The 23,052-nt window shown below is 46.7% G+C and overlaps 1 protein-coding gene across 4 annotated transcripts in view; it reads right to left on the bottom strand.

Moving 5' to 3' along the window:
* The window catches only part of ano3 (anoctamin 3), a 511,995-nt gene that overhangs the window by 77,629 nt on the left and 411,314 nt on the right, over window positions 1-23,052 (bottom strand). For all 4 annotated transcript variants that reach the window (XM_059652166.1, XM_059652167.1, XM_059652165.1 and 1 more), the window contains 2 exons: window positions 10,193-10,275; window positions 5,139-5,279 (listed from right to left, as the gene is read on the bottom strand). In XM_059652166.1, the coding sequence (XP_059508149.1) occupies window positions 5,139-5,279; window positions 10,193-10,275 (224 nt within the window). The remainder of the gene's footprint in view (window positions 1-5,138; window positions 5,280-10,192; window positions 10,276-23,052) is intronic.

Below are 23,052 nucleotides of genomic sequence, written 5' to 3' on the forward strand. Positions count from 1 at the left end.
GGTTCAATTCCAGCCTCGGGCAACTGTCTGTGTTGAGTTTGCACATTCTCCCTGTGTCTGCGTGGGTTTCCTCCGGGTGCCCCGGTTTCCTCTCACAGTCCAAAAGATGTGCAGGCTAGGTGGATTGGCCATGGTAAATTGCCCATAGTGTTCAGGGGTGAGTGGGCTATAGGGGAATGTGTCTGGGTGGGATTCTACAAGGGGCAGTTGTGGACTTGTTGGGCCGAAGAGCCTGTTTCCACACTGTAAGGAATCTAATCTAATCTAATCAACAACACTCAAGAAGTTTGACACTATCCAGATCAAAGCAGCCCACTTGACTGGCATCACATCCGCAAGCATCCACTCTTTCTTATAGTTAGTACACACTGCTGCTACTGAGCATTAGTGGTGAAGGACTGAATGTTTGTGGATGCAGTGTCAAACAAGTAGGCTTATCCTGGATGGTGTCATACTTTTTTTTTGAGTTGCTGGAGCTTCAGCCATTTAAGCAAGTGGGGAGTATTCCACCACAATCCTTGTGCCTTGTAGATGATTGGTTAGTTTTAGGGATTCAGGAGATAAGTTAATCACTGCAGGTTCCCTAGCCTCTGATCTGCTTATATGATCAGTCCAGTTCAGTTTCTGGTCAATGGTAAATCCCAGGGTCTTGATTGCAGGGTTAATGGCTAAATTATCTCTTGTTGGAGATGATCATTGCCTGGATATTGTGTGGCGTGAATGTTAATTGCTACTTGTCAGCCAAACCTGGATATTGTCCAGATCTTGCTGAAATTGGACTTGAACTACTTCAATATCTGAGGAGCAGTGAAAGAAGCTGAACATTATGCTATCGTCAGGAGACATACCCACTTCTGACCTTATGATGGAGGGAAGGTCATTGATGAAGCAACTGATTACAGTTGGGTTAAGAATACTATACTGAAGAACTCCTGCAGAGATGACTTGGAACTGAGGTGACTGACCTCCAATGTTCTTAACAGTCTTGTCCCAGTTATGACTCCAACCAGTGGACAGTTTGACTCCTGATCCCCATTGATGCCACACTCAGTTAAAAGCAGCATTAATGTCAGGGGCAGGTTCTCTCACTTAACCAACTGGTCATGTGACTCCACACTAAGGATGTACAAGTGCTGTTGTCGATGAAGGTAGAGTATCCACACTCATCCGCCTTCTTCACTAGGTCCAAAGTTTCTTGTTTTCTGCACGGGGAGCAAACCCTCATTTTGTTCAACAAAGCTTTTCTTTTTTAAAAACGACTCTGTAATTCTTTACACAACAATTCCATGCATAAATGCATACAGATTCAAACTGATATCTGGGAACACCATCACTTGCAAGTTCCCCTCCAAGCCACAAACTATCCCGATGAGAAATTACAATGCGCTCCTTCAGTGTCATAAAATGATATATCTACAGTGTGGGAGCAGGCCATTGAGCCCATCGAGTTCACACCGAACTTCTGAACAGCATCTCACCCAGACTCATGCCCCTTACCTATCTCTGTAACCCTGCTTTTCACATGGCTAATCCATCAAGCCTGCACATCCCTGGGCACTATGTAGCAAATTAACATGGCCAATCCATCTAATGTGTACATCTTGGGACAGTGGGAGGAAAACAGATCACCTGGTGGAAGCCCACAAGGTCACCCAAGGCTGGAATTGAATCCAGGTCCATGACACAGTAAGGCAGTAGTGCTAACCACTGAGACACTGTGCTGTCGCCTCATGTTGTTGATCCAAAATCCTGGACCATCCTCCCTAACAGCACTATGGGTGCTTTTATGCCCCAAGGACTTCAACAGTTCAAGGAGGAAGCTCATCATCACCATTTCCAGGACACACAGGGTGAACAATAAATGAAGGAACGGCAATATATTTGCAAGGCTGGACAGTGAGTGGCCAATGATGCCCTAATCCCACAAACACACATTTAAAATGCAAGCTAAAGTGTACACGCAATAAAAAAGTCCAAATGAATGGCAGGCCCAAGGTGATCAAAAATTCTTGCTCAATGTGAAGGGAAGAAATGATCCAATCACAGCTACAGTCAGTCATAGAAACAAGAACATATCATGGTTCAGGGGAAATTGGTCACAGCCAAACCCTGTGCGAAACATAAATCTGACGAGAGAATCTTACTGAAGCAACAGAAACAAACATGGTATAATACTGGGTTATGAAAAAAAAAGCAAAATGCGGTGGATGCCACAGTTCTGAAATAAAGACATAAACAGCTGGAAATGCCCAGCACATCTGGCAGCAACTGTGGAGTGAGAAAGAGGTAACATCGAATCTGAGATAACAAGGTGTGGAGCTGGATGAACACAGCAGCCAAGCAGCATCTTAGGAGCACAAAAGCTGACGTTTCAGACCTAGACCCTTCATCAGAAAAGGGGGATGGGGAGAGGGTTCTGAAATAAATAGAGAGAGGGCGAGGCAGATCAAAGATGGACAGAGGAGAAGATAGGTGGAGAGGAGACAGACAAGTTAAAGAGGCGGAGATGGAGCCAGTAGAGGTGAGTGTAGGTGGGGAGGTAGGGAGGGGACAGGTCAGTCCGGGGAGGACGGGCAGGTCAAGGGGGCAGGATGAGGTTAGTAGGTAGGAAATGGAGGTACAGCTTGAGGTGGGAGGAGGAGATAGTGAGAGGAAGAACAGGTTAGGGAGGTGGGGACAAGATCGGCTGATTTTGGGATGCGGTGGGGGGAGGGGAGATTTTGAAGCTTGTGAAATCCACATTGATACCATTGGGCTGCAGGGTTCCCAAGCAGAATATCATTTGCTGTTCCTGCAACCTTCGGGTGGCATCATTGTGGCACTGCAGGAGGCCCAGAATGGACATGTTGTCTAACGAATGGGAGGGGGAGTTGAAATGGTTCGCAGCTGGGAGGTTCATTTGTTTATTGCGAAACAAACGTAGGTGTTCTGCAAAGCAGCCCTCAAGCCTCCGCTTGGTTTTCCCGATGTCGAGGAGGCCACAACGGGTACAGCGGATGCAGTATACCACATTGGCAGATGTGCAGGTGAAAGTCTTCTTGGGGCCTGGGATGGGGGTGAGGGAGGAGGTGTGGGGGCAAGTGTAGCACTTCCTGCGGTTGCAGGGGCAAGTGCCGGGTGTGGTGGGGTTGGAGGGGAGTGTGGAGCGGACAAGGGAGTCCCAGAGAGAGTGGTCTCGCCGGAAGGCAGACAAGGGTGGGGATGGAAAAATGTCTTTGGTGGTGGGGTCGGATTACAGATGGCGGAAGTGCCGGAGAATGATGTGTTGGATCCGGAGGTTGGTGGGGTGGTGTGTGAGAACGAGGGGGATTCTCTTTTGGCGGTTATTGCCGGGGCAGGGTGTGAGGGATGAGCTGCAGGAAATGCAGGAGACATGGTCGAAGGCGTTCTCGGCCACTGCGGGGTAGATGTTGCGATCCTTGAAGAACAAGGACATCCGAGATGTACGGGAGTGGAATGCCTCATCCTGGGAGCAGATGGGAATACGGGATGGAATTTTTGCAGCAAGGTTGGAGGGAGGTGGTGTATTCTAGGTAGCTATGGGAGTTGGTGGGCTTGAAATGGACATCTGTTTCTAGTTGGTTAAACTTCTCTTACAACTTCTCTTTTGACTCCTCCCACTTCCTACAGACTAAGGGGGTGGCCATGGGCACCCGCATGGGCCCCAGCTATGCCTGCCTCTTTGTAGGTTACGTGGAACAGTCCCTCTTCCGCACCTACACAGGCCCCAAACCCCACTTCTTCCTCTGGTACATTGATGACTGTATCGGCGCCGCCTCTTGCTCCCCAGAGGAGCTCGAACAGTTCATCCGCTTCACCAACACCTTCCACCCCAACCTTCAGTTCACCTGGGCCATCTCCAGCACATCCCTCACCTTCCTGGACCTCTCAGTCTCCATCTCAGGCAACCAGCTTGTAACTGATGTCCATTTCAAGTCCACCGACTCCCACAGCTACCTAGAATACACCTCCTCCCACCCACCGTCCTGCAAAAATTCCATCCCCTATTCCCAATTCCTCCACCTCCGCCGCATCTGCTCCCACAATAAGACATTCCACTCCCGCACATCCCAGATGTCCAAGTCCTTTAAGGACCGCAACTTTCCCCCCACAGTGATCGAGAACGCCCTTGACCGCGTCTCCCGTATTTCCCGCAACACATCCCTCACACCCCGCCCTCGCCACAACCGCCCTAAGAGGATCCCCCTCGTTCTCACACACCACCCTACCAACCTCCGGATACAACGCATCATCCTCCGACACTTCCGCCATTTACAATCCGACCCCACCACCCAAGACATTTTTCCATCCCCTCCCCTGTCTGCTTTCCGGAGAGACCACTCTCTCCGTGACTCCTTTGTTCGCTCCACACTGCCCTCCAACCCCACCACACCCGGCACCTTCCCCTCACCCTTCTTCCTCTCACCCATCCCTTCCTCCCACACCAAGCCGCACCCCCAGCTACCTACTAACCTCATCCCACCTCCTTGACCTGTCCGTCTTCCCTGGACTGACCTATCCCCTCCCTACCTCCCCACCTATACTCTCTCCACCTATCTTCTTTACTCTCCATCTTTTGTCCGCCTCCCCCTCTCTCCCTATTTATTCCAGCTCCCTCTCCCCATCCCCCTCTCTGATGAAGTGTCTAGGCCCGAAACGTCAGTTTTTGTGCTCCTGAGATGCTGCTTGGCCTGCTGTGTTCATCCAGCCTCACATTTTATTATCTCTGTTTCTAGGTGGTTGCCTGAGATGGAGACAGAGAAATCCAGGAAGGTGAGGGATGTGTTGGAGATGGTCCAGGTGAACTTGAGGTTGGGGTGGAAGGTGTTGGTGAAGTAGATGAATTGTTCGAACTCCTCTTGGGAGCACGAGGCGGCGCTGATACAGTCATCTTGGAGACTAAATACACCTTGGAGACTAAATCATGATTTCATCATTTTCAATTTCTCTATTGCTGGGAAAAATTCAACAAATATCCTATTAACTTTCTCAATGCAGGCTCCAAACTGAGAACACAATGAACTGTTAAGCTCCCAAATAGCTCATTTTGTTTTGTCACCATGGGAACAATGGCTTTTCTACTGTTGTTAGCTGGGAAAAAAAATGACAAAATTAAGTGCATCTTCTCCAGAACTTACCATAAAGAAAATTCCTGAGACAGACACCAGGAGGCGACTGAGTTTATCAAAAAATGGTTGGAATGGTTCCGGCTTTCCTGTGATGGGGTTCACACGTTCCTTTTTGGAATATTTTGCTTCAAACTGAGGGCGGAGTTCTTCCTGTGAGAAAGAAACAACAATATCTTTATGGGAGATTTTCAACAATGCTACATATTATGAAAACTATTTCTTTTCTAAATTGCTGGGATTCCATTTGTAAAATTCGGAAGTAACAATGTAAAATTGGGATGGCATGGTGGCTCAGTAGTTAGTCCTGCTGCCTCACAGTGTCAGGGACCCAGGTTTGATTCTAGCCTCGGGAGCATGTTCTCCCCATGTCTGCATGCTCCAGTTTTCTCCTACACTCCAAAGATGGGCAAGTTAGGTAGAACGGTCATGCTAAATTTCCCAGAATGTCCAGGGATGTGTAGGCGCAGGACATGCAGGGTTACAGGGACAGGATGGGTCTGGGTGGGATGCTCTTCGGAGTGTTGGTGTGCACTTCATGGATTGAATGGTCTGTTTCCACACTTTCGGGATTCTATGAAGCGTGGTGAACTTTATTAAAATGGTGTGATAAACTAGCATTGTGTTAATGCCATTAGATTTCTGCCAAATAAAACTTACATTAAGAACACATCTTCAACACAAAATCATTGTTGACTATGTCTGGATTTTCCTCAACGGGTAGCTTAAACAGAGTTTTATTCATTCATTCATTGGATGTGAGCACTGCAAGCTAGGTTATGATCTACTTCCTGCCCTTAATTTCTCTGGTAGTGGCGTGCTGCCTATTGAACCACTGTAATCCTTGCGATGTGAGTACAGCTACAGAACTGTTAGAGAAGGATTCCCAGGGCTTTGACCCAGTGAAAGCGATGGGAACGCAATTTAGGTGCAAGATGGTGCATGATTTGGAGGGGAACTTGAAAATAATGATGCTTCCAGGCATATGTTCCCCTTCTAATCAGTAAAGGTCCTGGATTTGGAAAATGCTAAGGAGTGAATGCTTTGGTGAGTTGCTGGAGGGTCTCTTGTTGATGACACATTCTGCTGCCACTGTGCAGGTGGTAGTGAGGAGTAAATGTTGAACATTGTGGGAAGGGGTGCCCTGGCAAAGGGCTGCTCTGTCCTGAATGGCTTACATGCTGTTGGAGTTATACTCATCAGACAAATGTAGAACATTCCAAGACATTACCGACTTGTACCTTGCAGTGGGTGAAAACGCTTTGAGGATTCAATTTGCTTTTTGCTGCATGCCCAACCACTGCCTGGTTAGGTTTGTCTTAATAATATCAGGTTATAGTCCAACAGGTTCAGTTGAAAATGCAAGCTTTTGGAGTGTAGCCTCTTCATCAGGTGAAGGGAGAAAGAAGCACACAGAACGCAGAATTTATAAGGAAAAGATCAAAGGTCACACAACTGATGAGGACGTATTAAACAAACCTAAGATGTTATGAAATCTTTAAACCTTTAAGGTTTTAATCTTTAAATCTTTTAAGGTTTTAATTGATTAATATGCATACGTAAATCCCCAAATTTCTTTCAGTCCTGAGAGAACTAAAGGTTTTATCAGTGTAAGGAAGAGGTGACATTTTAGGTCTGACAATGCATATTTGGTGTGAGACTTGTTTAGAATATGTTTGTGTTTTAGTTTGGAGTCAGAATGGTTTTATTTCTGAAGTAAGAATTTATAAATCATCATACTGACTTACTGTCTATAAACAGTGTGATTTTTAAATTAAATAAAATAGAATGTATATGTAAATATAAATTCATTCCATAGATTTATGTGTGTGTGCGTGCATGCACGTATGTGAGATTGTGTGTGTGTGCATGAGACGGGGAAGAGAGCGAGAGACAGAGTGTGTGTGAGTCGGAAACAGAAAGTTCACAATCACAGACTCTCTCTCTCTTACTCTCTCTATCTTGATGTATCTATCTCTCTGACAGGCTCGTGCTCTATCACTCTCACTATTGCCTGCAACAGCCACCTGCACATGCTGTCACCCACCCTAAACCCTGTCAGTGCTCACTCTGCAAGCCCTCTGTGCTGCCCATCCACTCTCTCAAGGCACCTCCCTGCCTCCACCAACATTAACAGTTGTGCCACCCACTTTTATCACCCGTGATATCTGCCACTCTCTGATTTCAGGAAGAAAACAGCCCACAATAGGGCCGGGATAACAAAGCGTGAAGCTGGATGAACACAGCAGGCCGAGCACCATCTCAGCAGCACTAAAGCTGACATTTCGGGCCTAGACCCTTCATCAGAAAAGGGGGGTGGGGAGAGGATTCTGAAATAAACAGGGAGAGAGGGGGAGGCGGACCGGAGATGGATAGAGGAGAAGATAGGTGGAGAGGAGAGTATAGGTGCGGAGGTGGGAAAGGGATAGGTCAGTCCGGGGAGGACAGACAGGACAAGGAGGTGGGATGAGGTTGGTAGGTGGGAAATGGAGGTGTGGCTTGAGGTGAGAGGAGGGGATAGATGAGAGGAAGAACAGGTTAGGGAGGTGGGGATGAGCTGGGCTGGTTTTGGGATGCAGTGGGGGGAGCGGACGAGCTGGGCTGGTTTTGGGATGCAGTGGGGGAGGGGGAGATCTTGAAGCTTGTGAAGTCCACATTGATACCATTGGGCTGCAGGGTTCCCAAGCGGAATGAGTTGCTGTTCCTGCAACCTTCGGGTGGCATCATTGTGGCACTGCAGGAGGCCCATGATGGACATGTCGTCTCAGAAATGGGAGGGGGAGTTGAAATGGTTTGCGATTGGGAGGTACAGTTGTTTATTGCGAACCGAGCGCAGGTGTTCTGCAAAGCGGTCCCCAAGCCTCCGCTTGGTTTCCCCAATGTAGAGGAAGCCACACCGGGTACGGTGGATACAGTATACTACATTGGCAGATGTGCAGGTGAACATCTGCTTAATATGGAAAGTCATCTTGGGACCTGGGATGGGGGTAAGGTAGGAGGTGTGGGGGCAAGTGTATCACTTCCTGCGGTTGCAGGGGAAGGTGCCGGGAGTGGTGGGGTTGAAGGGGAGTGTGGTTAGGGCCGTAAGTGGCAAGATGGATCAAAGGCCATCTGATCTTTCACTCCTTGGGTGGTACAGTGGCTCAGTGGTTAGCACTGCTGCCTCACAGTACCAGGGTCCCGACTTTGATTCCTCCCTTGGGCGACTGTATGTGTGGGTTTCCTGCGGGTGCTCTGGTTTCCTCCTACGGTCTAAAGACATGTAGGTCAGTTGGATTGGCCATGCTAAACTGCCCACAATGTTTGGGGATGTGCAGGCCAGGTGGGTTAGCCATGGGAAATGCAGGGTTACTGTGATAGGGTAGTGGGGGGTAGTCTGGGTGGGATGCTTTTTGGAGATGGTGTGAACTCGATGGGCTGAATGGCCTGCTTCCATACTGTATGCATTCTTTTCTGTGTTCCTTATGAGGAGATGATTCTGACTTGACCATTTTGAGCGGTTGACTGACCATGTCCAAGCTCCTGGGCTGCTAAAAGGAGGCTGCCCATGATTTACTGTGCCAGGGCACCCTGAACCCCTTTTCTTGACCAAGGACTGCTGCTAACCATGAGAAACATCCTGGCTTTATGACAGTGGAAAATGGCTTGGCCACACGGCAGCATTGTGAGCCTGGTACCTCTAGCTGAGGGACAAAGCACAAAAGGGCAAGGCAGCGGAGCTGTGAACTTTCAGGTAGCCGCAAAGTGAGTGAGCGCTGAGAGACCAAGCTCAGAAATACAGCCCAGTTTGATCATGAGCTGGGTGTGTGTCTCTAAGTGCAAAGTATCCCTGTTTTAAAATTACAATGAAGTACAACACTGATGTGCAGAAATGTACTGTGAGTGGATGGGAGATGTGCCAAGAGGGTACTTGTACATGTCAGATGCCAATGTCCATTGATTTGGACTGGTGCCCCTGGTGCATGTTGGTGCCTGGTATCTAACATGAAGATCCTTTAGAACCAGTGGTGAGCTGAAGTCACCAGGTATAAGCTCTCATTTCCATGCATATATCGTATTTAGTGTCTAATTTGCTCATGTTAAATAGTACGATAGAAAGCTGCATATTAATAGGGTAATTGGGACAAAATCCTGGAATTCCCTCCCTAATTGCGGATCAACCCAAGGAGGACTGCAGCGGTTCAAGAAGGCAGCTCACCACCACTTCTCAAGGGCAACTTGGGATGGACAGGAAATACTGGCCAGTCAGTGATGCCCTCATCACACAAATGAATAAGATGCACGATTAACAAGGCTGTTAACAAGCAATAATCCATCCTCCTTATCAGTGAACTGGCTACTCTCAGTGAGAATTAATTTCCAGAACCTAGTTAGCAAGTTGTCCCTTCTTATCAGATTGGCCTCACCAGACTCCTCAGGTGATTCTGCTACATTTCTCATCATAGGCCACATCATTTGGGCCTCCATGAAATAAGATTCCACCCAAAGTCACAACTGTTCCTCAACATGAGCACTTTACGGGATTTTAGATCCTCTACAAGAGATCTTTAGGCTTGACTTAACTGCTTCTTCCCTGTTCTTTCCTGTGAACTGTGAAATCTTTTTGTATGGCCGTTCACAAAGCTGAGGCCTTATGCTTCCTTGTGTTTTATTTTTACTGTTTGCCATTTTCCAACCCATGACAGACCTGTTTGTCTACAAATGCACATTCCACGAATAATAAGTCTGCACTAGTGGGTAAGGATGATACCACTGACCCACAAAATCTCATGCCGAGAGAAACTCCTCCCCAGCGGGGAATTAAATTCTGATCTTTTATGTGACAGTCAGAAATACCAACAGCTGTACAAATGAAGAGTTATCGCAGTGCTTCTATACATGTGCTTAAGGTACTGAGTTAATCAACTAATATGCCTTATTGATTCATCCAGAAACTTAACTTTACAACCAGCAGTACTTTAACACAGCCCTTTCCTCATGTCGTGCTTTTGCGTATTCTGAAAGTTCTTGGTATTCAATTGGTGTTTCAAAAGCAGCATGCAAGACATGAGGTCTTTCAAACTTACCTCTTCCTCCTCCCAGTCAATTAGGTCCCAGTCATAAGTGAGAACTGCTCGACGCCTTTTCCAGAATTCCAAAAACACTGTGGCTGTAATTACACAAACACAAATCTAGAGACTCTTATGATCTTGGCTGATGTCATTACTGCTCAAGACCTCTGACTGAAATCTGGTTTGATAGGTCATACTTTATTTCATTTATTGAGGTGGCCTTTCTCCAAAACATAATCACATCCGGTTTCAGAGATAGTAGGAACTGTAGATGCTGGAGAATCTGAGATAACAAGGTGTAGAGCTGAATGAACACAGCAGGCCCAGCAGCATCAAAGGAGCAGGAAAGCTGACATTTCAGGCTAGACCCTTCTTCAGAAAATCAGGTTTCAGACAGGTTTTGACAATGATCAGACAAGCTTTGAAAGGCATTAGTCTGCTATTATTATAGGAGCTTCGTTAATTGATTTTTTTCACCGAGGAGAAACCAACATATTGGAAACTTTTAGAGACAATTTGCAGAAGAACAGGATGGCACGGTGGCACAGTGGTTAGCAGTGCTGCCTCACAGTGCCAGGGGCCCGGGTTTGAAAATGCTTTTCAAAGTTTGTCTCATCATAAAACTGTCATAATAATAAATAAATTCACATTATCACCCCAGATGGGTCCCAGTCACCTCACATCTGAAGCATTTTGGTTTCAAATCAAGACTCCAGAAAGTGTGACCAGTTTATTATTAAACCCTCCCATACAGATACAGGTAAACCGACAAGTCATTAGTTCAACATTCAAACTCTAAAATACAAGATATTAATAAGTAAATCACACCTGATATTACAACATTTAAAAAAAAAGACGTATTTAAATGGCATCTTCCATGAGCTCAGAACGCTCCAAACAGCAATAAGACAAATGTTTAAATCACTGGCTTGGGGTGTTGGTTGAAGAATAAAGATTGGACAGAATATGGAGTGATTAAGCCAAGTCTCCTCTGAAAGGAGCTATGCAATCACCTCTACGCGAGGGTAGGTGCTAGCATTACATCGCAAGGACAGCACATCCATCTACTAATTTTGACAGTCAAAAAAAAGATAAAAATCCAGAGAAATTGGAGACAGTGTGATTGGAAGTGTGAATATCTCGAGAAAGAAGCTCTTTGTATTTCAAGAGAAGCATCCAATAGTCAATTTGCATTGAGTTTCTGAGGTAAGGAATGAGACATGATGTAAACTTATAGCCAAATGAAGTGACCCTCCTACTGTTAACACAAGTTAAAGATGTATTGCAAGAAAGTATTAAGGAAAATAAGACAAAGCTCATGTGATTGTACAAGTCTGCACAAACTTCAATCTTCATAAACAATAACACACGTTGCTGGAAAAGGTCAGCAGGTCTGGCAGTATTTGTGAAGAGAAATCAGAATTAACGTTTCGGGACAGATGACCCTTTTTCAGAACTGATGGTAGCTAGGAAAGCGTTGGTTTATATGCAGAAAGTAGGACGGCAGGAGGGGGTCAGGAGTAAACGGTATGATTGAGCCAAAAGAGGGAGAAGAACAGTTGGACAAACAAAGGAGTGGATCACAATCTGGCTGGGAAGGTGAACAGCTGTTAATGGGGACTGTTAGTGGGCAACAATAGATAGAGTGTAATGGCACACTATGTGCTAACAAGGCCTAGTGGTGGGGTAGGGGGGTAGGAGATGGAGAGTTCAGGCCCTAAAATTATTGAACTCAATATTGAGTCCAGAGGGCTGCAGGGTCCCGAAAGCAGAAAATGTTTTGTCGTTCTTCAAGCTTGCGTTGAGCTTCACAGGAACATTACAGTAAGCCAGAGACAGAGATGTTGGCTGAGGAACAGGGTGGTGTGTTAACGCGGCAGGCAACAGGTTGCTCAGGTTTGTTTTTGCGAGCAGAATGTAGATGTTCTGTGAAGCAGTCGATCAATCAACGCTTTGTTTCCCCAGTGTACAGGAGACCACATTGTGAGTAGTGAATGCAGTAGACTAGATAGTGGGAAGTGCAGGTAAGGTGCTGCTTCACCCGGAAGGTATGTTTGGGCCCCTGGATACTGGGGAGGGAGGAGGTAAATGGGCAGGTGTTACACCTTTGCCAGTTGCAGGGGAAGGTACCATGAGGCTGTGGGGGTTTTTGTGGGTGAAGGAAGTATGGACCAGGGTGTCCAGGACAGAATGATCCCTGTGGACATGGGAGCGGAGGGGAATATGTGCCTGGTGGTGGCATCTCGCTGGAGGTGGTGGAAATGGCATCTGATGATCTTCAACATGTGGATGCTGGTGGGTTGGTAGGTGAGGATAAGGGGAACCCTATCGCTGCTACAGGAAGGAAGAGAAGGGGTAAGGGCAGAAATGTGGGAGATGGGTTGGACCTGACTGAGGGCCCTGTTGACAACGGTGCTGGGGAATCTCAGTTGAGGAAGAAGGGGGACATTTTGGAGGCTCCCTTGTTGAAGTTGGCTTCATAGGAAAATTTGCGATGGAGATGGAGGAACTAGAAGAGTGGAATGGAGTCTTTACAGGAAGCAGGGTGTGAGACCATGAGCTTCCAGTCGCCTGCCACTTTAACATAACACCTCTGGGCTCAATATCGAGTTCAATAATTTTAGGGCCTAAACTCTACCGTGTCCCAGCCCCCTACCCTACACACCAAGCCTTGTGATCACATAGTCTGCCATTACACATTACCTATTGTTTGCCACTAACAGCCTACACTAACAGCTATTCACCCTCCAAGCCAAATTATCATCCACTCCTTTGTCTGTTTGACTGCTCTTCTCTCTCTTTTGGCACTTTCCCCACCTATCGTTTACTCCTGACTCTCTCACCCCACCCGTCTTCTGCATTTCGACTGACATTTCCCTAGCTGCTATCAGTTCTGAAGACGAATCAGCGGTCCTGAAACGTTAACTCTGTTTCCTCTTCATTTATGCTGCCAGACCTGCTGAGCTTTTCCAGCAACTTCTGTTTTTGTTTCTGATTTACAGCATCCGCAGTTATTTCAGTTTTTATTTAATCTGTCATAGTTGGGACCAAAATACAAGCATAGCTTCTTATAAGAGTTGAGCAAAACAAAACAGAGAGTACATTTAGGTAATAGACAGTGCAGTGTCTGAAATCCAAAGCCTCAAGCAACGCTTCTTTACTGAGGTCTTCTGGGGAGGAAGAGATGTGTAATATGTGACCAGTTACTAGTGCAGCCATAAGCAAACAAACTTTTGGCACAGCAAAGCGGCTCTTCTTAGACTCTACCTGCCAAGGACATTCACCATCAATGAATGACCAACTTTAGGCCTTTACTGAAACCCAACGACCTCACAAGCCACATCAGGTAAGGCACTGGACCCAAAGCTTTAACTTTGTGTTTCCCTCTACAGATGTTGGCAGCTGTCTGAGTTTCTCCAGCAATTTCTCTTTTTCTTTCATGGTTCCTGCAATCTCAGCTCTTGTTTCATTTTAGGGGCCAACGTGACGTCTGCCATTTCACCATCCTCAGGATTCTCGATCAGATGGCCATGATTCAGGTACAGAATAGGTGCCTGGCGATTGAAGATCAGTCTTCAATGTTCTGAAGAATTGCCACTGACTTGAAATGTTACCGTTCTCTCCCACAGATGCTGTCAGATATGAGCTTAATACAAGGTCAGGCAGACCCCTTAGGAGAGAGAACGTTAATATTTCGAGTCACTGACAATTCTTTAGAACATTGAAGACTGATCTTCAATCACCAGGCACCTATTCTGTACCTGAATCATGGCCAGCTGATTGAGAATCCTGAGGAAGATGAAATTGCAGACATCACGTTAGTCCCTAAATGAAACAAGAACAGCGAGCGCAGGAACTATGAACTATGAACTATGAAACAAAAAGAGGGATTTTCAGCAGAGCTGGCAACATCTGTGGAGAGAAACACAAAGCTTTAACTCTGCACCTCTGTCCACAGATGCTGCCACACCTGCCGAGTTTCTCCAAAATTCTCTGCATCAGCAGTATTTTGCATTTGTTAATTTTTGGGCTGGTGAGAGAAGGTAGACCCGCTCTGATGCCAGTGAACAAATACAGCTTGTATTTTGTATGTACACTGCAGACAGCACAGAGTTGGAAACCCTGCAGCCATATGGTATCAATGTGGACTTCACCAGTTTCAAAATCTCCCCTTCCCCTACTGCATCCCTCAACCAGCCCAGTTCGTCCCCTCCCCCCACTGCACCACACAACCAGCCCAGCTCTTCCCCCCCACCCACTGCATCCCAAAACCAGTCCAACCTGTCTCTGCCTCCCTAACCGGTTCTTCCTCTCACCCATCCCTTCCTCCCACCCCAAGCCGCACCCCCCGCTACCTACTAACCTCATCCCACCTCCTTGACCTGTCCGTCTTCCCTGGACTGACCTATCCCCTCCCTACCTCCCCACCTACACTCTCTCCACCTCCGCCTCCCCCTCTCTCCCTATTTATTCCAGTTCCCTCCCCCCATCCCCCTCTCTGATGAAGGGTCTAGGCCCGAGGCGTCGGCTTTTGTGCTCCTGGGATGCTGCTTGGCCTGCTGTGTTCGTCCAGCCTCACATTTTGTTGTCTCTCTCCACCTATCTTCTTTACTCTCCATCTTCGGTCCGCCTCCCCCTCTCTCCCTATTTATTCCAGTTCCCTCCCCCCATCCCCCTCTCTGATGAAGGGTCTAGGCCCGAAACGTCAGCTTTTGTGCTCCTGAGATGCTGCTTGGCCTGCTGTGTTCATCCAGCCTCACATTTTATTATCTTGGAATCTCCAGCATCTGCAGTTCCCATTATCACAGAGTTGGAAAGGACATCTCTGACGCCCCACATACACAGCACCCAGATCTATGTGACCGGACCGTGATCTACATTCCCTCGCATTCATTTTCAGCTGTGCAGCCCTCCAAGGTATTTGCACTGTGTTGAAATCAATGCATCAACACAGTGATCAACATGCACAGAATGTCTGAGCAGCCGTGCAGTTTAGAGGGAACATTATTCGTGGCAGCTCCTTATACACATTTTTCAGTAGTTTTTATTTGCTCAAAAGTTTGGCTAGCCCTTTACCCCACAGGCCAATTGAGTGCTTTTGTGTATTCCATTTTGCTTTATTTCCATGTTTAATTTGTTGACTATTGAAGGCAACTTCTTTAAATTCACTTGCGGAATGTGGGTATTGTTGGCTGGACCAACATTTTTTGCCTGTCTCTACTTATCCGTGAGGAGGAGGTGGTGAGCTGCCTCTTGAACCACTGCGGTTCTCATCCATCGGTAAACCCACGATCCATTAGCAAGGGAATTGCAGGGTTTTAACCCAGCCACACAGAAGCAATGGCGATATATTTTTAAGCCAAGATGGTGAGTGGCTGGGGACGGTGCTGGTGTTCCCACGTGAACAGTTCAACAAAACCAGAATATGCCTTTCAAGCTTCATGCAGGATGTACACTGCTTTGGAATTCAAGTATCTGTCAATCATCAAGTTTTGTTCGTAACAATAATTTTTTTGGGCGACTCAAGTCTGTCATCCATGAGCACAGAATAGAGTTGTGACCTGGTCACACCAGAAGAAGCAGAATTTGCATGTGACCCAGATGAAAAGCAGCACACAGCAAGGTCACAAAGTGAATTACGAGACAGGGCTTCCTCTGTCTGAGCACAAAACTTTCCCAGTAGAATATTCAACAGGGATATCAGATGACTGCTTGCAAAAATATCTCTCAGCCGCTTCTGGATGTTTCAAAATGTGCAAGGTACTTTGTTGAGCCGCTGACCTTTTGTTGCATTAAGAAAAAAAATCCACATTGTTAAATTGACATACATTTATGATCCTCACATCTTCAGTGGAAAAGGGCCAGTGTAAATGAGCTCTACATGTAAAATGAAACCAAAGGAATAATACAAACAAAAGACAGATTGTCATGCTACTCTGTAAGGTGGGGAGGTGGCAGAATTATGCAAATAGTTTTGAGCACTCAAAGCGGTTGCCACGGTGATGGCATTATCCCTTGATGCAAGTGTGACCTGCTTTCCCCAACAATACTCCTGAAGACTTTCAAATACACTTCCTTTACAAAATGATGCATGCATTTAAAATTAGATAATAACAAAAATGCTGGATTGCAGTGCCGAATTGGAAACATAAGTCTGTTCTGCTGGAGTAAGACCATTTCACCAGGTTGTGGAAGCACTGGGATTGGACTGGGGTGGCCAAACTCAGAAATCACACCATACCAAGTTGCAGTCTTCACTTGATGAAGAAGCAGCAGTTCAAAACCTTGTGATTTAAAGAAAACCTGTTGACTATAACCTGGTGTTGTGTGACTTCTGACTGCATCACCAGGTGAAGTACCAGAAGTGTTAGCACGGTGGTGACATTAGAATATAGAACGTAGAACATAGAACAGTACAGCACAGTACAGGCCCTTTGGCCCACGATGTTGTGCCAACCTATTATCCCACTAAGATCAAACTACTACTTGATAGAGGTGTACAAAATAATCAGAGTTATAGATAGAGTGGACAGCCAGAGGCTTTTTCCTAGGGTGGAGGTAGCTATTACAAGGGGGTATAGTTTTAAAGTGAGGGGAGGTAGATATAGAGGAGACATCAGACATAGGCTCTTTACTCCGAGAGTGGTAGGGGCATGAAATGCATTGTCGGAGAGAGTAGTGGAGTCAGCCTTATTAGGGGCATTTAAGTGGCTATTAGGTAGGCATATGGATGATAGTTTAAGGCAGGGTGGAGGTTAGATAGACCTTAGGTTTAGGGGAAATTTTGGGCACAACATCATGGGCTGAGGGGCTTGTACTGTGCTGTAATGTTCTATGTTCTATTTTCTACCCTGTATACCCTACATTATATTATCATCTATGTTCCTATCCAAGAGTCGTTTCAAAGTGCCTAAAGTATCTGACTCCACTACCATAGCTGGCAGCGCATTTCAAACACCCACCATTCTGTCTGTAAAGAACCTACCTCTGACATCTCCCCACACCTTCCTCTAATCAACTTAAAATTATGTCTCCTCGAAATAGTCATTTCGACTCTGAGAAAAAAGTCTCTGGTTGTCCACTCTCTCTATGCCTCTCATCATCTTGTACACCTCAATCAGGTCACTTCTCATCCTTCTTCACTCCAATGAGAAAAGCCCTAACTTCCTCAACCTTTCCTTGTAAGACCAGCCCTCCAGTCCAGGCAGCATCCTGGTAAATCTCGTGGACAAGTAACTAAGCTCAGGATAACACAGAAGGGTCCTCACCCAAAATGTCAACTTTCCCGTTCCTCTGATGATGCCTGGCCTGCTGTGTTCCTTCAGCTCCACACTGTGTTCTCTCTGATTCCAGCATCGGCAGTTCTTACTGTCTCTTGTTTGTCAGCAGCAGCAATTGGGTCTCAAAGAGCTGTTATTAAGCATGGATTAAAAAGGCCTTCACAGCTCTTAGTATTCCATCTGAGTTCCAAGGAATTCATCGCTGGATTGAAACTTGTGACCTCAAAAGCTTGCCTTATCATTTCACTGCGGGTCGCAACCTACAGATTGGAAATCCCTGTCTTAAGGCTCATTATGTGCTCAGAGGCAAGTCTTTAATAATTACAATAACAAAAGGATAATGCTTCTCCTCTAACCTCTCCTAAAAGCATGGCAGAACTGATGGTTGCATGCCATCTTACACCTCCTCTCGTTGTCATTTTGACTGAATCAATCTGCTACTGACTGGTTATCATCTATTTTTACTGGTTTCACAAAATCAACTGGGTGTTGCTTTTGTCTTCAATATTGGGATGATTCAACTAACTAAAACAAAATGCTGTGAAGCAAACACAAGCAATAGGGAAAGGGGGAATGACTAACAGGAATAGGAGAGCTTCCAGGATCCATTTGTGGACCTCTCACATATTGGGAAATTGTATAACTTGTTTCCAGGCCCCACAGCCTGCCTCTGAGAGGGTAGGGCGAGAGCATTCTTTCAGTGTTACCTGTTGATTTCCTGTGGTTAAGTACTTTGCTTGAGGCATTCCAGGAGAGCGCAGCTGAGATTATGCATTTAGAAAGTCATGGGTGTGACACTGCAAAATCCTCATGCAACGCTACAATGAGTCTATAAAGTGAGAGGCTGGAAAAGTGCAGCAGGTCAGATAGCGTCAGAGGGGCAGGGAGGTCAATGTTTGGGGCCGAAAGACCTGCTGCGCTTTTCCAGCCTCACACCTGTAGACTCTGACTCAATCAAAATGACAACGAGAGGAGGTGTAAGATGGCATGCAAACATCAGTTCTGCCATGCTTTTAGAAAAGAGTCCTCATTGTCTCCACTTGATTTGAATGAGCTGCCCTTGATGGGAATGTGCATTCTTGATGCTCAATGAATGCTTCAAATATCATAAAATTAATATCACTTTCATTCCCTGCCACAAGCTTGGATATTTGGCTTTATGTTTTGCTAATTTTCTTTCACTTACGTTATGCATTTTTTGTCAATTTTCTTTGCAAGATTAACACCCATTACTTTGAATTTATTTTTTTAAACTGCATTAGGCTCAAAATGGTTTACTTCACATTTTTTCTTGTAGGAGATGTGTGCCTTTACAAACTCAATGATTTAATTAATTTGTTTTCACCTCTTTCTGCTCGCTTGAGTTCAAACTTAATGAGATGAATGTGAATGATCAAACTACCCCAGCCCATCAATGATAGGATGGGACACTTGGAAATCTGAGATTCTCTCCCTGTTACTTGGCAAGACCGACATACCTTCAAGCTGGACACTAGGGGTAATTTAGCATGGCCAATCCACCGAACCTTCTCATCTTTACACTGTGGGAGTAAAATTGGAGCACCCAGAGAAAATCCACACAGACAGAGGGTGAATGTACAAACACTGCACAGCCCGCGGGTGGAATTGAACCCAGTCCTGGGAGGTTGTGAGGTGGCAGCACTAACCACTGAGCCACTGTGCTGCCCCTTATCAGAAGCAGTCTGCCCACTGTCCTCTATCACCCATCTACAGCCTCACAATTTGTTCCTGTAAACCACATTCAACTCTGAGTTGGGCTCCCTTCACACCTTCCCCATATCTTCCCTCCCATTAGCTCCAAAGCCTCCTCGTACTTTCACATCCCATGTACAGACATGATGGGTTGAATGGCCTCCTTCTGGCTTGTAAAATCCCATGACTCTATGACCTGCTGGGTATTGCCTCTGTGTATTAACTCCTGTTGCACAGCCAACAATTGGTCAGCTTGTTAGTTTGGCTGGGCTAGCAGTTTAGAAACAGAGCAAAAATAATAATAAGAATGAGCTGATGCATGTAACAAGACATAGGGCGTCACTGGGCTATCCTTAGGCTTGGCACCATGGCCTGTACCCAATCCCCCAATTACCCATCTCCTTGCTTCACTGTGTGTGTCAGAGGCAACACATATAATCTGCTGTTCTCTGTTTTGCAACTTTTTTTTTACATTTGTTCATGGGATGTTGGTAATTCTCACCAGGTCTGCATTTATTGTCCATCCTGAGTTGACCAGACAGCAGTTAAGAATGAACAATAATGATGTGGGTCTAGTTTCACATGTAGGCCAGACCAAGCAAGGCAGGCAGGTTTCCTTCCCTAAAGGACAATCGTGAACTAGATGGGTTTTTATGACAATTGACAGCACTTACGTGCTGGCCATTAGGTGAGCTCCTTGTTTCAGATTTTTGTTGAATTTAAATTTCGCTATCGGTCATGATTTGATTCGAACCAATGTCCCCCAAACATTCGCCTGGACTTCTTTATTATTAATCCAGCGACATTACCATCCCTCCTCCTGTCTGCCTTCACCTCTACTTCAAAGTGAGGTGCAGTGATGAGAGGTACTACTGCGAAATAAAATTGTGTCTGGGCCATTTTTGAATAGTCCAGTAAAACCTCCCCTTCACTTGTTTCCAGATTAAGGTTACTCTCACTGGAATTTCGACACTTCTTTGATCATTCTTACACCACTCATCTCAACCAGCCACCTTCATCTGCCCAAGCCCACCAGCACTGTCACAGAAAACATTCTGACTTCACTTTGCTTTGAAGCATCCCCACCCCATCAGACCACCCGTCCCACACCAATGAGTCAATCCCCACTTCCACCCCAACCACCTTCAACTGGAATAGAAGTAACATTAACCTGACCCAAAGGTTTGAATATTGCATGCTCACGACAGATATTTTTTCAATCGATGTTAAACAATAAAATGATGCATCAATTCCAGTGGCCACAGGATGACAACTTTAAGTGACGATTAACTAACTGCCAGAAGCCACAACTCACACATACGCTAGGCTGCCCAAGCACAAGATGGCATGGAGACATGGTGGCTCATTGGTTAGCACTGCTGCCTAACAGCGCCAGGAAACCCGGGTTCAGTTCTAGCCTCAGATAACTTTCCGCGTGGAGTTTGATTATTCTCCCTGTGTCTGCGTGGGTTTCCTCCGGGTGCTCCAGTTTCCTCCCACTGCCCAACGATGTGCAGCAATGGTGCAGTGGCCATGCTAAACTGCCCATCATACCCAGGGGTGTGCAAGCCAGGTGGGTTAGCCACGGGAAACAAGGATGGGTATGTCTGAATAGAATGCTCTTCAGGGTCTTGGCGTGGGCTTGATGGCCTGCTTCCACAGTGTAGGGATTCTATGAGCCATAACCCTGTTACTGGTAAAATTGTAGCAGGCTGGTGCTATATGTGCACTTTGCCTTTGAGAGGGTTCACCTCTCAGAACACCACATGCTGTGTGTGCACAACATTATGACACCAACTGGGCATTCATTTTACTGTGGGCCTACAAACTGCACCACTTGGAAATTCAACAGCTTGCTGTAATGCCTGCTTCCTAACTTGTAATGTGTTTTATTGCATTAAATAAACCAACACACAGAATTAACCAACTCCTGATGAGTGACTGAGTATTCGAACACTCTCATTAACTCAACAGCTGGTGGGTACTGGGCACATTGTCCACAGCATGTTATACTGCTCCCACTGCAAACAGCTGCTGCTTTGTCACAAAATTTAGCACAGGATACTGCAAGGCCATTATAAATCCAGAAACTTATCAAATCAAAATCTTTCCTTGCAATCAGGAGATGCTATTACGATCTGTTGGTGTGCAGGGGTATAAAAATAAACCTCACCTCCACTGATGTAGCTCAATAACAGCAGGTAACATCTTTGTCATGTGACTTTAAAAACGCTCCTTAGTTGGGAGTTTAAAACACAGGTCACAATATCAGTGGTCAGCCTTTCAGGATTGGGATGAGAATTTTTTTTTACTCAAACACGCTGCAAATCTTTGGATTCTTTACCATAGACAGCCACAGTTACTGCAAGAGATAGTAGGAACTGCAGATGCTGGAGAATCTGAGATAACAAGGTGTAGAGCTGGATGAACACAGCAGGCCAAGCAGCATCAGAGGAGCAGGAAAGCTGCTTGGCCTGCTGTGTTCATCCAGCTCTGCAGCTTGTTATCACAGTTACTGAAACATGGATAATAAAATGTGAGGCTGGACGAACACAGCAGGCCAAGCAGCATCTCAGGAGCACAAAAGTTGACGTTTCGGGCCTAGACCCTTCATCAGAGAGGGGGATGGGGGGAGGGAACTGGAATAAATAGGGAGAGAGGGGGAGGCGGACCGAAGATGGAGAGTAAAGAAGATAGGTGGAGAGAGTGTAGGTGGGGAGGTAGGGAGGGGATAGGTCAGTCCAGGGAAGACGGACAGGTCAAGGAGGTGGGATGAGGTTAGTAGGTAGCGGGGGGTGCGGCTTGGGGTGGGAGGAAGGGATGGGTGAGAGGAAGAACAGGTTAGGGAGGCAGAGACAGGTTGGACTGGTTTTGGGATGCAGTGGGTGGGGGGGAAGAGCTGGGCTGGTTGTGTGGTGCAGTGGGGGGAGCGGACGAACTGGGCTGGTTGAGGGATGCAGTAGGGGAAGGGGAAATTTTGAAACTGGTGAAGTCCACATTGATACCATATGGCTGCAGGGTTCCCAGGCGGAATATGAGTTGCTGTTCCTGCAACCTTCGGGTGGCATCATTGTGGCAGTGCAGGAGGCCCATGATGGACATGTCATCAAGAGAATGGGAGGGGGAGTGGAAATGGTTTGCGACTGGGAGGTGCAGTTGTTTTTTGCGAACTGAGCGGAGGTGTTCTGCAAAGCGGTCCCCAAGCCTCCGCTTGGCTTCCCCAATGTAGAGGAAGCCGCACCGGGTACAGTGGATGCAGTATACCACATTGGCAGATGTGCAGGTGAACCTCTGCTTGATGTGGAATGTCATCTTGGGGCCTGGGATGGGGGTGAGGGAGGAGGTGTGGGGACAAGTGTAGCATTTCCTGCGGTTGCAGGGGAAGGTGCCGGGTGTGGTGGGGTTGGAGGGCAGTGTGGAGCGAACAAGGGAGTCACGGAGAGAGTGGTCTCTCCAGAAAGCAGACAGGGGAGGGGATGGAAAAATGTCTTGGGTGGTGGGGTCGGATTGTAAATGGCGGAAGTGTCGGAGGATAATGCGTTGTATCCGGAGGTTGGTAGGGTGGTGTGTGAGAACGAGGGGGATCCTCTTGGGGCGGTTGTGGCGGGGGCGGGGTGTGAGGGATGTGTCGCGGGAAATGCGGGAGACGCGGTCAAGGGCGTTCTCGATCACCGTGGGGGGAAAGTTGCGGTCCTTAAAGAACTTGGACATCTGGGATGTGCGGGAGTGGAATGTCTTGTCGTGGGAGCAGATGCGGCGGAGGCGGAGGAATTGGGAATAGGGGATGGAATTTTTGCAGGAGGGTGGGTGGGAGGAGGTGTATTCTAGGTAGCTGTGGGAGTCGGTGGGCTTGAAATGGACATCAGTTACAAGCTGGTTGCC

This window comes from Stegostoma tigrinum, chromosome 17, assembly GCF_030684315.1.
Source record: "Stegostoma tigrinum isolate sSteTig4 chromosome 17, sSteTig4.hap1, whole genome shotgun sequence".
In the NCBI taxonomy this organism is placed as follows: domain Eukaryota; kingdom Metazoa; phylum Chordata; class Chondrichthyes; order Orectolobiformes; family Stegostomatidae; genus Stegostoma; species Stegostoma tigrinum.